The sequence below is a fragment of the Rhinoraja longicauda genome, chromosome 17 (assembly GCF_053455715.1).
Source record: "Rhinoraja longicauda isolate Sanriku21f chromosome 17, sRhiLon1.1, whole genome shotgun sequence".
Taxonomy (NCBI): Eukaryota; Metazoa; Chordata; class Chondrichthyes; order Rajiformes; family Arhynchobatidae; genus Rhinoraja; species Rhinoraja longicauda.
Genome location: NC_135969.1, coordinates 29757556 through 29774319, shown reverse-complemented (window position 1 = coordinate 29774319; position 16764 = coordinate 29757556). Strand labels below are relative to the sequence as shown.

Genomic DNA, 16764 nt, shown 5'->3' with positions numbered 1-16764 from the left:
TCAGCAACAGACTGGTTCCATTAAGATGCAGTACAGAACACCACAGGAGATCCTTCTTCCCTGTGGCTATCAAACTGTACAACTCCTTCCCCTTCTGTCGTGGCGTAGACTGACTCCCCTCACTCCCCTCCCCAATCTTTGCACATCCCCAATCCTTTCCACTCGTAATTTTAATTTCATGTTTCATGTATTTTGTGTTTTATGGCTGTTGGTAGATCAATTGCCCTCCTGGGATAAATAAAATTTTATCGTATCTATTGTATTATAGGAGGAGGTGCACACCTGAAAGTATTGTACAACACGTGGCCTGCCTCGGGCACTACACAGGGCACGAGTGCTTTTCATTTGACTTTTTGAATTCCCCTGACCAAATACAAGTTTAGCTACCTTTGAATAAGCATGTGAGATAGAGGTTGTAGACACTTTGGGGGAAGGCAGAGAGACAGCGATCAAGATAGTATCGTAATAATTATAATGCAGTTTAGTCTGTAAAGCCATGAATACTATATTTAACAATGAAGAATGAACTCTCATAAACCATGACATTTTTATTTGCAAACATGATTGCTAAAGTTTAAAAAGCACGTTTCTTGTGAGACGTCCTCAAAGAGTTGTGGGATGTAGATGCAGCACCCTGCATTTAAAACATAGATTTAGTGTTGTGTAATGAACCTGATCTGATAAGGGGACTCGAGGTAAAAGAGCCTTTAGGAGGCAGTGATCACAATATGATAAGTTTTACTCTACAAATTGAGAGGGAGAAGGGAAAATCGGAAATGTCAGTATTACAGTATAGCAAAGGGGATTACAGAGGCATGAGGCAGGAGCTGGCCAGAATTGACTGGAAGGAGGCCCTAGCAGGGAAGACGGTGGAACAGCAATGGCAGGTATCCCTGGGAATAATGCAGAAGTTGCAAGATCAATTTATCCCAAAGAGGAGGAAAGATTCTAAGGGGAGTAAGAGGCACCCGTGGCTGACAAGGGAAGTCAAGGACAACATAAAAATAAAAGAGAGAAGTACAACAAAGCAAAGAAGAGTGGGAAGCCAGAGGATTTGGGACTCTTTTAAAGAGCAACAGAAGATGACTAAGAAGGCAATACGGGGAGAAAAGATGAGGTACAAGGGTAAACTATCCAATAATATAAAGGAGGATAGTAAAAGCTTTTTTAGGTATGTAAAGAGGAAAAAAATAGTCAAGGCAAATATGGGTCCCTTGAAGACAGAAGCGGGGGAATTTATTATGGGGAACAAGGAAATGGCAGACGAGTTGAACCGGTACTTTGGATCTGTCTTCACTAAGGAAGATACAAGCATTCTCCCAGATGTTCTAGTGGCAAGAGATCCTAGGGTGATGGAGGAACTGAAGGAAATCCACATTAGGCAGGAAATGGTATTGGGTAGACTGATGGGACTGAAGGCTGATAAACCCCCAGGGCCTGATGGTCTGCATCCCAGAGTACTTAAGGAGGTGGCGCTAGAAATTGTGGACGCATTGGTGATCATTTTCCTATGTTCTATGGATTTAGGATCAGTTCCTGCAGATTGGAGGGTAGATAATGTTGTCCCACTTTTTAAGAAAGGAGGGAGAGAGAAAACAGGAAATTATAGACCAGTTAGTCTTACATCAGTGGTGGGGAAGATGCTGGAGTCAATTATAAAAGACAAAATTGCGGAGCATTTGGATAGTAGTAACAGGATCGTTCCGAGTCAGCATGGATTTACGAAGGGGAAATCATGCTTGACTAATCTTCTGGAATTCTTTGAGGATGTAACTAGGAAAATTGACAGGGGAGAGCCGGTGGATGTGGTGTACCTTGACTTTCAGAAAGCCTTCGACAAGGTTCCACATAGGAGATTAGTGGGCAAAATTAGAGCACATGGTATTTGAGGTAGGGGACTGACATGGATAGAAAATTGGTTGGCAGACAGAAAGCAAAGAGTGGGGATAAATGGGTCCCTTTCAGAATGGCAGGCAGTAACTAGTGGGGTACCACAAGGCTCGGTGCTGGGACCGCAGCTATTTACAATATACATTAATGACTTGGATGAAGGGATTAAATGTACCATTAGGAAATTTGCAGATGATACAAAGCTGGGTGGCAGTGTGAACTGTGAGGAAGATGCTATGAGATTGCAGGATGACTTGGACTGGTTGTGTGAGTGGGCAGATGCATGGCAGATGCAGTTTAATGTGCATAATCATATATATCATTTATATACACAGCCGGAAACAGGCCTTTTCGGCCCACCAAGTCCGTGCCGCCCAGTGATCCCCGCACATTAACACTATCCTACACCCACTAGGGACAATTTTTACATTTACCCAGCCAATTAACCTACATACCTGTATGTCTTTGGAGTGTGGGAGGAAACCGAAGATCTCGGAGAAAACCCACGCAGGTCACGGGGAGAACGTACAAACTCCTTACAGTGCAGCACCCGTAGTCAGGATCGAACCTGAGTCTCCGGCGCTGCATTCGCTGTAAAGCAGCAACTCTACCGCTGCGCTACCGTGCCGCCCAAGTGTGAGGTTATCCACTGGTGATAAGAATAGGAAGGCAGAGTATTATCTGAATGGTGTCAAGTTAGGAAAAGGGAACGTACAACGAGATCTGGGTGTCCTAGTGCATCAGTCACTGAAAGGAAGCATGCAGGTACAGTAGGCAGTGAAGAAAGCCAATGGAATGTTGGCCTTCATAACAAGAGGACTTGAGTATAGGAGCAAAGAGGTCCTTCGGCAGTTGTACAGGGCCCTAGTGAGACCGCACCTGGAGTACTGTGTGCAGTTTTGATCTCCAAATTTGAGGAAGGATATTCTTGTTATTGAGGGCGTGCAGCGTAGGTTTACTAGGTTAATTCCCGGAATGGCGGGACTGTCATATGTTGAAAGACTGGAGCGACTAGGCTTGTATACACTGGAATTTAGAAGGATGAGAGGGGATCTTATCGAAACGTATAAGATTATTAAGGGGTTGGACACGTTAGAGGCAGGAAACATGTTCCCAATGTTGGGGGAGTCCAGAACAAGGGGCCACAGTTTAACAATAAGGGGTAGGCCATTTAGAACTGAGATGAGGAAAAGCTTTTTCAGTCAGAGAGTTGTGAATCTGTGGAATTCTCTGCCTCAGAAGGCAGTGGCGGCCAATTCTCTGAATGCATTCAAGAGAGCTAGATAGAGCTCTTAAGGATAGTGGAGTCAGGGGGTATGGGGAGAAGGCAAGAACGGGGTACTGATTGAGGATGATCAGCCATGATCACATTGAACGGCGGTGCTGGCTCGAAGGGCCGAATGGCCTCCTCCTGCACCTATTGTCTATGCCACAGCTCTAATGCAAAGTTGAATCATATAACGATCACTCTTTTTTAGGGGATACCTTACTAATTAACCATGTCAAATTATACATGGTAAGATCTACAAAAGCCAAATCCCTGCATGATTTTGCATTCAAACACACCAGTCTTTTAAGAATTGCCTTTGTCATTTTGATTTGTGCAGTCCAATTGGAGATCATGATCCCTTTCCATTATTGTATTACCTTGGTTGGAAGCTCCTCTAAATACAAAGTAATTGTCAGTCCAACAGCAAAGCTATTCTTAGTGGGTCATAAAATACTTCCACATGTGTTCTCTGACCCTGATTATTTTTGATCTGATATAAATTATCAGCACCATCATTGTATCACTTTTTCTATGCACATAGCTGTGTGTGTATGCAGTTGTGCAGATGTTTCAGTCTGCAGTGCCTTTCTACTCTATTCAATATGCACTGTCACTGGCAAAACATTAGAAATCCATAATCTGAGCAAAGCTTCAAGTGTTTGTGACCAATTTTGCTTGCACTGGAAAGAAATGTGTTTTGTCTTGACATGCACATCCATTTTTATTTGCCCTAGTAAGTGTTCCAGAGACTCTAACCCCTAAAAACAATGTTTCAACAGATTGCAATTTCCTCATTAAATATTTCAGAATAAATTAGATTTTGAAATTGTATATTTTCACTGTTGTGATGTTATCTATATTTATTTCAATTCCTATCTTAATCTTACATATGCTCCATTTTCATTTTGCACATAAAATATTAACACATTAAATACAACGAAAGGAAAATTGCCTGAAATACTCAGCTGGTCAGGAAGCATGATGGAGAAAAACAATATTTGCAATCAGACAAAAGTGGTGAAAGCAGAAAATAATTCAGATAATAACCATGGCAGGTAAAGGAGAAAAATAGATGATGGTGCCAATTAAGTTCACAGTAATGGAACAGATAAAGAGACCGGTCATTAGGTCTGGAGTAATTTCAAATAAAAAAGCCAAATCATTATCTGAAAATGTTGAACTTGGTTGAATTTGCAAGACTTTAACATGCCTTGCCACAAGATGAGGTGCTGTTCTTTGAGCTACTTTGGAAAGGTATAAATGGTTGATGACAGAGAGACCAGCCTGGCCTGTGACACAGACACTAAGAGTTTAGATCATGCTTGCATGCAAACAGAAATTCTTACTGAAGCAATTAATTTTACTTGCTGTCTGAATTTTTCAATGTGATTGCTTGATAACATGATAATTGTGAGATGCTAACGATTTCTTGCATCTGATACCTGACAGCAAGCAACATCAGAAAGGTAATCCTGGATCAAATCTTACCTCTCCGACAGGCACCAGTTCATCTCCATTAACAACTGTAAATCCCCCACCGCTCCCCTCCCCCAAGGTGTCCCCCAAGGCTCAGTCCTTGGCCCCCTCCTCTTCATCCTCTACCTGTTCCCCCTTGGTCAATTAATCCGCCGTCATGGTCTCAACTTCCACTGCTTCGCCGATGATATCCAGCTCCTCATCTCCACCAAGTCAATCTCCACCACCACACACTCTACACTGACAAACTGCATCACTGAAATAAAATCTTGGCTTCAATCAAATTTCCTCAAACTCAACTGCAACAAATCTGAAATCATCATCATTGGTCCAAAAACGCTCACCAAATCCACCCAAAACTTCATCCTCAATATTGATGGTCTCCCAGTATCCACCTCCCCTCACATCCGGAATCTTGGAATCATCTTTGATCAAACCCTCTCCTTCGACAAACACATCAAACACATCACGAAGACAGCCTTCTTCCACCTCAAAAACATCGCCCGTCTCCGTCCATCCCTTTCCTCCACAGCTGCAGAAACCCTCATCCACGCCTTCATCACCTCCCGTCTGGACTACTGCAACAGCCTCCTCTATGGCTCACCCTCAAAAATCATCAGTAAACTTCAATACATTCAAAACTCCGCTGCCCGTCTACTCACCCACTCCCCGATCCGTGACCATATCACCCCCGTCCTTTACAAGCTCCACTGGCTCCCCATCCCCCAGAGAATCCAGTACAAAATCCTCCTCATGACCTACAAAGCCCTCCATAACCTGGCCCCATCCTACCTGACTGACCTCCTCCACAGGCACACTCCCACCTGCACGCTCCGCTCTGCTGCTGCCAACCTCCTGTCCCCCCCATCCGGACCAAACTCAGATCCTGGGGGGACAGGGCTTTCTCCATCGCTGCTCCCACCCTCTGGAACTCACTACCCCAAACCGTCAGAGACTCCTCCTCACTCACCACATTCAAAACATCACTGAAGTCTCACCTGTTCAGCACTGCCTTCAACCACTGACCGTCACCTCACCTTCTGTCTCCTTTTTCTGTTCGTTTACTTATTTATCTATTTATTTTCTTCTCTATGTTCTAGTAATCCCTGTAAAGCGTCTTTGAGTGTTTGAAAAGCGCTATATAAATGTAATGCATTATTATTATTATTATTAATACACACCCTTGAGATCTTTATGGTAGATTATTTTTACAAAGGTAATGATGATGATAAGAAAATCCTGATAATTATTTTGTCTACAATCTAATTTTTAACACAGTTGCTACCTAACTCTGAAGTATCCATTGTTGTTGTAAGCACTGAGAGAAAGAAAATGAGTAACCTGGAATTTGAGCCATGTCTCTTAACTCCATTGCTGAGCTGGATGACTTCCCATTTACCAGCCTCAAAGCCAGTTTACCATTATCATGAGATGTATAATATTGCTAACATTGCCTACAGATGTCCATTCTAAAACAACCATTTTCTGGTTGTCTATTTTCAAAAGTGTTCATCAAAAGATGCCTCACATTTGAATGTAGACATAAAAACTGCGAATGCTGGTTCATAAAAAAGACACAAAGTGCTGGAGTAACTCAGCTGGCGAGGCAGCATCTCTGGAGAACATGGCTGGTGTATTGGGCCGGAATCCTTCTTCAGACTCCTGACTTCAGAGCCTGAAGAGGGGTCCCAACCCAAAACCTCACTTATCCATGTTCTCCAGAGATGCTGTCTGACCTGCTGAGTTACTTTAGAACTTTGTGTCTGGTTTTGCAAATTTGAAATATGAGGATAAAATGCTGCAGGACATACCTTTGTGTGCCAAATGTCCACTGTCGAGCACTGATGCCAATGCTGTCATTGGCTGCAGTTCTCATTTGAAATGAGTCATAACATGCTTGATTAAATGTGCACAAAATAGTTTTTGCGACCTTTGACAGTGAATGAAAAAAAAGACAGGCACATTGAAATCTGTAGTTAGTAGGCTATAATGTACTGAATTCCTCCGCTGTCAATTATTGTGTAATTGCAGATGGATTTGGCAGAGGTTTCTAAAACTTAATGCAATTCACAACTTAAGATATTCGTGATTCCTGTCTTCTTTGTAACAATGACAACAAAATGATGCATTGTCAATACAGGATTTGGCAGGCATACAATGTGCAGCTGTTTGCATCGGACAATGGGTTTTTATGTAACTAAAGGAGTCATTTGAAATGCGAGCTACAATGATGACTAGATTCTTTAGACTTCAAATTACAAGGTTAGATAATATCAGCATCCTCAGTTTACTGTGTACCCTCCAAGTCAAAGGGAGACAGATGGACACACAGATACAGCAATAGTTCTATGGTTAAGTAACGCAGAGACTTGGACTGATAATTCAAAAACCTGAATTCAAAACCCACCAAGCAGTTGTGGAATTTAAATTTAGTACATGAATTTTAAAAAATTAAATCGCTTCTCTTTGTAATTATGGTCATTAAAATGCCAGATTGTCATAAAAACCAATGTGATTCATTAACATCCTTCAAGGAAGGAAATCTACCATCCTTATCTGGTCCACCTGTATGCACCCTGGGACTGGCAGAATTGTGGATGATGTTGAAATGCCCTAATAAGTCATTCAGTTGTATCAAACCATGACATTGACAAAGTTACCAAATTCTTGTGGGTAAGGTTACACCCAACTCAATTGACCATATAAAGAATGATATTTAATGGGACAGAATCATATTTAACAGGACAGAACTGGCCTACAGACCAATCTGATATTGTTGTAATCACCCCAAAACAATTTACCAGATCTCTTGAAACTGAAAAACAAACTGATGCTGGAAATTTGACATCGGAAATGCAGGAAATAACTGTAAATAGAAACGGTTAACATTTCAGGTCCAAGATCCATCGTCAGAGTTTGGAAAGAGAGAAGTATGTTAGTGTTTGGAGAAGGCGGGGCAGGGATGCACTGGATAAAGTAAAATATCTGTGAGGGTGAGACCAAATAAGTTAAAGCGGCAGATACAATCAGATTATGCTTTTTTCTTTGCATCATATTTTGCAAATAGCAAGTCTGCGGGACATGTCTAGTGGACCATACTATAGTAATTTTGAACAATCCCAGCAGAAGAGAACATATTTATTACTTTGAAGGCTGACTTCCTACCATTCTTTTACCTGAAAGGATCTGAAGGATTAATTCAAAAGGAGGGAAGAAGAAACACAATACACAATTATGCAATTCAATTCCCAACTGTGATTTCTCCAGATGGCTAATCTACAGACCGTAATCATTTGGGTCCAGTAATTCAGCCTGGTATTTAAGAAATAAGTACCAACATTTCTGAGCTGAGAATTATTTGTGCTCTGCATTTCTAATCAGGAGCACCTCTGAAATGTATTTTGAGGTTAGTTGGTTGTTAGATTGCTGAAAGAAGGCATATGGTATGCTTACTTTCATCGTTCAGGACACTGAGTATAGGAGTCAGGAAGTCATGTTGCACATTTATAGGACTTTGGTTAGACCGCATTTGGAGTATTGTGTGTAATTCTGGTCCCATTCTTACTGTATACCCTATCCATGCCTCTCAACAGTATATAAAATGATGAGAGGCATTGACAGGGGAGACGGTGAGAATTTTTTTCCCAGGTGGAAATGTCAAAGACTGGAGGGCACAGCTTTAAAGTGGGAGGGGCGACATTTAAAGGAGATGTACAAGGTTTTTTACATAGAGAATGGCGGTTGCCTGGAAGGACTGCAAAGGTTGGTGGTGGAGGCAAATATGTTAGTGACATTTAAGAGGCTCTTAGATAGGCACAAGGATATGTTCGGAAAGGAGGGATATGGGTCACATGCAGGCAAATGAGAATTCTTGATGCCAGGTTAAAGAATTCTCATCTGCCTGCATGTGATCCATATCCCTCCTTTCCGAATATATCCAAACCAACATGTTCGGCATGGACACTGGGCCAAAGGACCTGTTCTTGTGCTGTACTATGTTCTATGTTAATTTGATAAGTAGCTTCTGGTACAGGCAGAAGAGGTACTTGGAAATTGCATTTGCCCTGTACAGATTATTTAATTCGATGAGAATTGAATAGATATACTGTTTAAAGCTGATTGAAGTACATAAAGTTTTGCAAAGTGCTGAAATTTTTAATGTGGGAATTTCCTTTCCTTTTTTGTGATTGATGTATTGTGAATGTTATCATATCATATCATATATATACAGCCGGAAACAGGCCTTTTCGGCCCTCCAAGTCCGTGCCGCCCAGTGATCCCCGTACATTAACACTATCCTACACCGACTAGGGACAATTTTTACATTTACCCAGCCAATTAACCTACATACCTGTACGTCTTTGGAGTGTGGGAGGAAACCGAAGATCTCGGAGAAAACCCACGCAGTTCACGGGGAGAACGTACAAACTCCTTACAGTGCAGCACCCGTAGTCAGGATCGAACCCGAGTCTCTGAAGGCATTGACGAAGTTTGTCAATGTAGGATGTTGTTCTTCCAGGAGTATATACTAGTTTTAGAAACAACAATCCAAAAGCTATACCAGGACTAAGTTGTCATTCTGGTTATTTAGATCCCAAAATATTACATTACCAAAAAAAAACCTTAAATCAGTACATGACTGTTCCTTAATATGCTTCTCATGTGATGGCCTTAATTTATCATCTCAGACTGCTCCGTGTGACATTTGCACCTGCCAGTCCCATGGCTCAAAATGCTCTCCAGGCAAAGCCTACATTTGCAAGGAGATGATTGGTATTTGTGATTCTCATTTCAAATGGACAAAGTAAAATAGTTCAGCTCCAATTTATCGAAATCTCAATGACAAAACGGCAATGAATGTCGCGTTCTAAATTTAGAGAGCATTAAAAACATGAGAGAAATGAGTCAAAAGTTTCTACAGTAAACCCTCGTTTTAACCCACCTCTTTATGATGGATTTTGGTTTAAGCGGACTGACATACTGACGGCTGCCCCCAACTTGCATCTTGTCCAGTCACTTTCAGGACCAGCTGCACTTATGCTGTCCCCAGCTCCTTCCCCCTCCCTGACTCTCTATGTAAAAAACCTTGTACATCACATCACTGCTGGTCCACACAGCTTCCTCAGCTGCTTCCAGGTCCTGCCAACTGCCGCCACCGACGAGCGTTACCTGCACTCTGGCCGCCCGCGGGCCACGACCATTGACTTCACCGATCCTCACCTCTCCCCCAACTGCCAACAGACGGGCCATCAACACACCTGGACTCCATTCCCAGTTCCAGACCGAGAGTATGAAGAAGGGTCTCAACCCTAAAGACACCTATCCATGTTTTCCAGATATGCTGCCTAACCTGCTGAGTCACTCAAGCACTTTGTGTCCTTTTGTCGTTTAACCAGCAACTGCAGTTGTTTCTTTTTATTACTTATACAATGATTATATCTTACTTGGTTATAGCAGACAATTGGCAATAACGGACACCATTCCCCCCCCTCCCCCCCCCCCCCCCCCCCCCCCAATGGTCCATTATAACGAGGGTTTACTGAGTCCCAGAGTAAGTGCTATTGTGCAACCATTTGCACATCCTTCTCTCAAGCGGCTATTTATAAGCGAAATAATCCAATAATTTATGGGTGTTCTCATCTGACATAATAGGGCAGCACGATGGAACAGCTACTAAACCTGCTGCTTCACAACTCCTGTGACTCGTGTTCAATCCTGACCTCTAGCACTGTCGGTGTGCAGCTTGAATGTTCTATCTGCAACTGCATGGGTGCTCTGGTTCTGTCCCACATCCCCAAAGACAGGCCAATTGTTAAGTTAATTGACAATGAAAATAAAAATAACTGCAGGTACTGGAAATGTATAAACAGCAAATGCTAATAAAACTCAGCTGGTCAGACAGCATTTATGAAAAGAGAAATAGCTAACATTTTAGGTATGTAAACCGTTATCATGACTGAAAATATTAAGCAAATTAACCTCTGTTACAGAGAGAGTGTGATAGGTGGTAGAAAGGGAATTTTTCTGGAGTGAAATTATGTCTTGCTAATGCTAATTCAATCTATGTAATGTTGTATCGTCTTACACGACAGAAAAATGGGAAGGAAAGAAGGGATGGCAAACAAAAATGGTCAGTTCTTACACGATCAACTATAAATGGCCCACTATGTGTAGATGAGTGGTAGAATCTCGGGAAACTTGATGGAAATGTGTGGAGAATAAAATAGTATAAGTGGATGCTTGATGGTCAGTACAGACCCAGTGATTGAAAGGCTTGTTTCTGTGCTACATAACTTTGTCACTTTATGACAAAATGTTATGTATGCTCGAAATTTGAAAATAAATCTCCGCAGGTCAATGATATTGGATGTTTTATCACTTGGCTGGCTTAGAAAGGGCAGAACAAATATATGGGTTACATGCATGATCACAGCAAATAGCACAGATAAGGTATCGCTGGGAATACAGGCACCACAATCACATCAATAAATGTTATGCTGTGATGCAAGTGATGGGCCTAAATCAGTGACACAATTTCAGTGAATATTTTGTGCAGAACAAAACACAAATCACAAAACTATAAAATGTATAGCTCATGCATAGGTATGGATTGTCTTCTAAATCTCTAATGCCGTTTTTATTTTCCTTCCTCATGCAGAAAAAAGAGTGGCTCTGCCTGAACTGTCAGACTCTGCGGCTAATGTCTGGAAATCTAGGAGATGCGTCTCTTCCTGCCCCACCATCTGCATTAAAACCACAACCAGCAAAATCACCACTCCCTCAAGGGCAAATGGGTGCCAGTATGCAACAAAGGAAAGGGAGCAGTCAACAGCAGCAAGTTGGATCTGTGCTACAACAAACAGTCCCTTCAGCAGCAGGTCAACAATTCTCACCACAGAAGGAACCATCGACTCTGAAGTTAACAGGACAGTCCGCACCAACAAAACAGCAAGGTCCATTGGTTGTAGATAAACCGCAAATGCATCCTGGACACACTGAGCCCCAGAAGCTTTCCCAGACTGCAGACCCAAACAGGTCACAGTCAGCTAAAGCGAAGCCAAAACCTGCAGTGCAGAACACCACCGTGTCTGCACCATCAAAACTGATCAGCACAGACAAGAAAGCGGAACCTTCAAAGGAAATCACCCAGATAGCTGATCTGCAAAAAGCAAAAATGCAAGAGGTAAGCTGCTTGCTCTGACAAAGGCCAAATAGTACGTAAAATATTATTTTGTAATTAAAAAAATCATGGATCAAGAAACAATCACGTAAGTTTTAGTTAGATCTTGAATTTAAACTGGAAGCACCTTCTATGTGAGGCAGGTAACTATTGTAAGGTCAAGAAAACTGGGGTTTCTCAGTGGCCCTGCGGAATTTAAGCGTATGACTCCTTTAAATCAAACTATTGCCTGCTTGAAAGAATGATCAATAGGCCTTTTGGGTGGGAAGGCACCCTGAGAAATAAAATCTTTTCAGATCTAGATCTATGAAAGAACTTACTGCTGCGGCATAGTCTGGTGATGGTTATGGGAAGTTTGCAATTCTGTTTAGTCGTGGTTGGGTCTCAATAAATTACAGGTGGTATTCATTAATAAAACAGACTAGACTTAAACCAATTGGAAACTCAAGATACCTTTATCTAATTTTTAACCTTTATGTGGAGTTAGAGTAGTACAGCACAGAAATGAATCATTCAGCTCAAATAGCCATGCCTGTTTTTTGCCCATTTATACTAATCTCATTTGCCCTCAATAGGTCCATATCCTACAGTGCCTTGCCTAGTGCCTGTCAAGTGCCTGTATAAATGTCTCTTAAACCGAGTAACTTTATCTGATTCCACCACCTCCACTAGCCAAGAATTCCAGATATCAATTACTTTTTTCATGTAGTCTTTTCAGTCAAATCCTTTGTTTTTAATACTCTTCTCATGGGAAAATTGACTAGTGAGATTGACTATCTACCCTATCCATGCCTCTTACAATTTTATATCCTTCTATCAGGTCACCCCTCAACCTCCTTCGATGCAAGAAAAACAAACGCAGCCTATCCAATCTTTCCCCTTGACTAAAGGCTTCCAATACAGGCAACATCCTAATAAAAGCTTTCAGATTATAGTGGTCATTTTTGGCCTCAGTAAGGAGCTGTAGGGCTCATTACAGGTCTTCGAGGTTATGGGGAGAAGGCAGGAGAATGGGTTAGGAGGGAGATATAGATCAGCCATCAATGAATGAATGGTGGAGTGGACATGATGGGCCGAATGGCCTAATTCTGCTCCTCACACTTATGATCTTATGATTATTTATCTTCTTAGCCCAATTTCTCAGCCAAGTTGGATTACAACCATGAAAGTAAGTAATCAGATAAGCATAAAAGCAAAATATATCAGAGATGAGGCAACTTTTTTTTATATTGTAGAAAGTACTCAGTAAGTCAGACAAAAAACAAATTATTCTGTTGCTGATTTAAATTATTTTGGTATTTTGACCCTTAATTCTGACGGTGAGCAATACCAGTAAATAGTGTACAGACTGCATGATGATTCAAACTAGTATTTTCACTGCACACACCATGATTGTATCCTGTTTCCCCTGTTCCAGGTGCATCACTGACCTGGCAGTCATTTTTGTTAAATGAACCTGACGTTTAAATATGCAAGGTTCATAATGGGTCACATAAAATACGCAATACGTGGAATAACTCAGCAGGTCAGGCAGCATCTCTGGAGAACAAGGATAGGTGACTTATTGGGTCAGGACTCTTCTTCAGACTGATATTGGGTGGGAGTTGGGGGGGCGGGGTTGATAGCTGGAAGAGAGGCGGGGGCAGAACAAAACCTGGCGAGTGAGAGTTGGATGCAGGTGAGGGGAGATTTTGATAGGTTGATGGTTGGACAGAGATGAAGAGACAAAAAGTGTGAGAAAAGGCTCGAAGAGGTCTGAATTGTAAACCCAGAGGAAGGAATATAGATGGAAGGGAACAGGGAGAGGGAGGAGGTGGGGGAGGAATTGGGGGAGGGATTGTTAATGGTTTAGTTATCTTAAATTGGAAAATTAAAATTGTGGTAGGAGTCAGAGAGTGACGGGAGTGTTGTTTATCAGATTGGAGACCTGTAGTTAGAGGTGTGCCTGTAGAGATCAGTGATGGGCCTCTTGTTGCTCACCATATTTAGTAATGATTTGAATGATAAAATAGATGACGGATGACACTAAAACTGACGGTGTAAGGGACTATATCGGGATTAACTGGGAAAGTGGGCAAAGGAATAGCAGATGACGTAAAGTCCAATTTGAGTGAAGTGATACATGTTTGGAAATTTAGCCAACCAGGACATACACAATGAATGGCAGGACATTAAGAAAGGTGGTAGATCGGAGATCTTGGGGTACAAATACGTAATTCCCTGAAAATGGCAAGGCAGTTGGTATGGTGAGGAAGTGTATGGCGAGCTTGCCTTCATCTGTTGGGACATTGAGTATGAGATTTGGTTTGCCTTATTACAACTGTACAAGATATTGGTGAGACTGAACTTGTAGCAGTGTGTGCAGTTCTGGTCGCCATAGGAAGGATGTGATTAAGCTAGGGAGAGTGCAGAAAAGATTTGCAAGGATGTTGCAGGACTGGAGGGCTTGAGTTAGAGGGAGAGACTGGATAGGCTGAAACTGTTTTCCCTGAAACGAGGGAGACTGATGATGGCCTTAGAGGATTATAAAATCATTAGTTCATAAGTTCTAGGAGCAGAATTAGGCCATTCGGTCCATCAAGTCTACTCTGCCATTCAATCATGACTGATCTGTCTTTCCCTTTCAACCCCATTCTCCTGCCTTCGCCCCGTAGCCCCTGACACCCTTACTAATCACAAATCTGTCAATCTCCGCCTTAAAAATATCCACTGACTTGGCCTCCACAGCCGTCTGTGGTAAAGAATTCCACAGATTTAGCACCCTCTGACTAAAAAAAATCCATCTCATCTCCTTTCTAAAGGTACGTCCTTTTATTCTGAGGAGCATAGAGGAGCTGAGGGACATTAATAAGGTGGATGGTCACAGTCATTTTCCCAAAGTAAGGGGATCAAGAACTTGAGAGCATAGGTTTAAGGTCAGTTGGAAAAGATTTAAAGGGGACCTATGGGGCAAGTATTTACACACAATGGATGGTGGATGCTTGGAATGAGCTGCCAAAGGAAATGATAGAGGTGAGTATAATACAATACTTGAAAGGACACTTGGGCAGGTACACGGATGGGAAAGGTTTAGAGGGATATGGGCCATGTACAGGCAAATGGGTCCGGCTCAGGTAGGCATCTAGGTCGGCATGGGCAGAATGAGCCACGGCTTATATAAATCTATGACGTGGTCCAATGACTGTGGCACATAGATGGCTTCACTAAGAAGCACATTTAATTGAAGGGAAAGTATTGTTTTGGTGAGATGTACAGAGATGCCAGAAAACAGGGATAAGAGAAATAATCTCAAAGTGGAATAAGTGACTCATCGTTTCCCACAAGAGTCTCTTATGGAATTAAAGTAATCAGTCTATTTAGTAATTTTTAGAAAGCGTATTAGAAAACAATCTGTCCAAACTTTCTATTGATAGGTAATACGATTACTTATGTCTTCAGGAACACAATCAGAGACTGATAGATTAAGTGAATGGAAGAACTGTGGCAGACAATTTCCAGGCCTGTTACTGTATATAAAGAGAACTTGAATTACTGGTGATGGGAGTCTGCCACAACAATCTTACTATCAAAACAAGAACAAATGTTAAGAAATAATTATTCACACAAAGAAGTATGGAACTCCTCTTCACAAATAATTGCAGTACATGCTAACTTAATTCACCTGAAATCTGAGTTTGCTTGCTTTGTAAAAATCTAGCACTGGATTATAACAACAGGGATCATGTTAAAGAGATTAGTGAAGGAACAAGTGGTATTCACTATGGAGGTCTAGCAGTAACAAGTTTTTCCTTTGCTCTGCATAATTGAATAGTTCTCTCGTCTTTCATTATTTAAATTTTGACACATGGCTGATGTTGATTCAGTTCTATTGAAACCTCCAAATAAAAAAAATCTTGGGAATTCCATTTAAATATTAATATTGCTGTGGACTCTTACATTTAACTTCGAACAGGCTATTTCCAAATAGCCGGAAGGGGTTCCACTGGGAAGCATTTTGTTAGCATGCAAGGACTGATGTAACATGTCATCTGGGCAATAAATAAATAAAAATCAAATCACTGATCAAAGGACATAATGTGCTTGGCCTTGGGTGGACAGAAAGCCAATGACTTCGTTTGTCCTATATAAATAATATATATTTATATAAATCATTGATAAATTCACCCTCCAACATTTGAGTTGTCCTACTTTTTATCAGTTGATAACCATACGACTTAAAATCTTTTGGATATTTAGACACTTGGATATTTGTCATTTGGATGTGTCATCATTTGGATACGTAGGCACAGTGAATCATTTGAGTATCATAAGAATACTAAACACACTGGTTTCTCACAGTGTTCAGGAAGAATTTGCAAGTATTGTTGCATCAACAGAAAATGATTTTTTATTGGATTAAATAGAGTGAAGGATATTACTAGGACCAAAGGCCGTAGCCTCAGAATAAAAGGATGTACCTTTAGAAAGCAGATGAGAAGAATTTTCTTTAGTCAGAGGGTGGTGAATCTGCGGAATTCTTTGTCACAGACGGTCGTGGAGGCCAAATCAATGGATACTTTTAAAGTGGAGATTGATAGATTCGTGATTAGTAAGGGTGTCAGTGGTTATGGGGAGAAGGCAGGAGAATGGGGTTGAGAGCCTCTGGCACAATGGTGCATAGCCCATATGTGCCTTTTTTAAAGTCTGGGGTTGTAGGTACCTGCCTATATTCAGACATGAGAACCACAAATCCAAAACAAATAAGCGTCCTTTAGGTTAGTACTGAGCAGGGTGCTGCTGTAATCCATTGATTACTCAATAAACCTCATCACAAATAAGTACAACACCAAACAATTTGCACTTGCATTGTGACTTAGCTTGTAACAGCATTCCTCATGAGTAACATAATCAAAAACATAGATTTATTTTTTGAGTTAACCTAATTTTTAATTATGCTTTGTATACGTTT

The 16764-nt window shown here is 41.4% G+C and overlaps 1 protein-coding gene across 7 annotated transcripts in view; it reads left to right on the top strand.

Moving 5' to 3' along the window:
• bsnb (bassoon (presynaptic cytomatrix protein) b) overlaps window positions 1–16764 on the top strand; it is a 299861-nt gene that overhangs the window by 134736 nt on the left and 148361 nt on the right. For all 7 annotated transcript variants that reach the window (XM_078414467.1, XM_078414461.1, XM_078414463.1 and 4 more), the window contains exon 4: window positions 11295–11819. In XM_078414467.1, the coding sequence (XP_078270593.1) occupies window positions 11295–11819 (525 nt within the window). The remainder of the gene's footprint in view (window positions 1–11294; window positions 11820–16764) is intronic.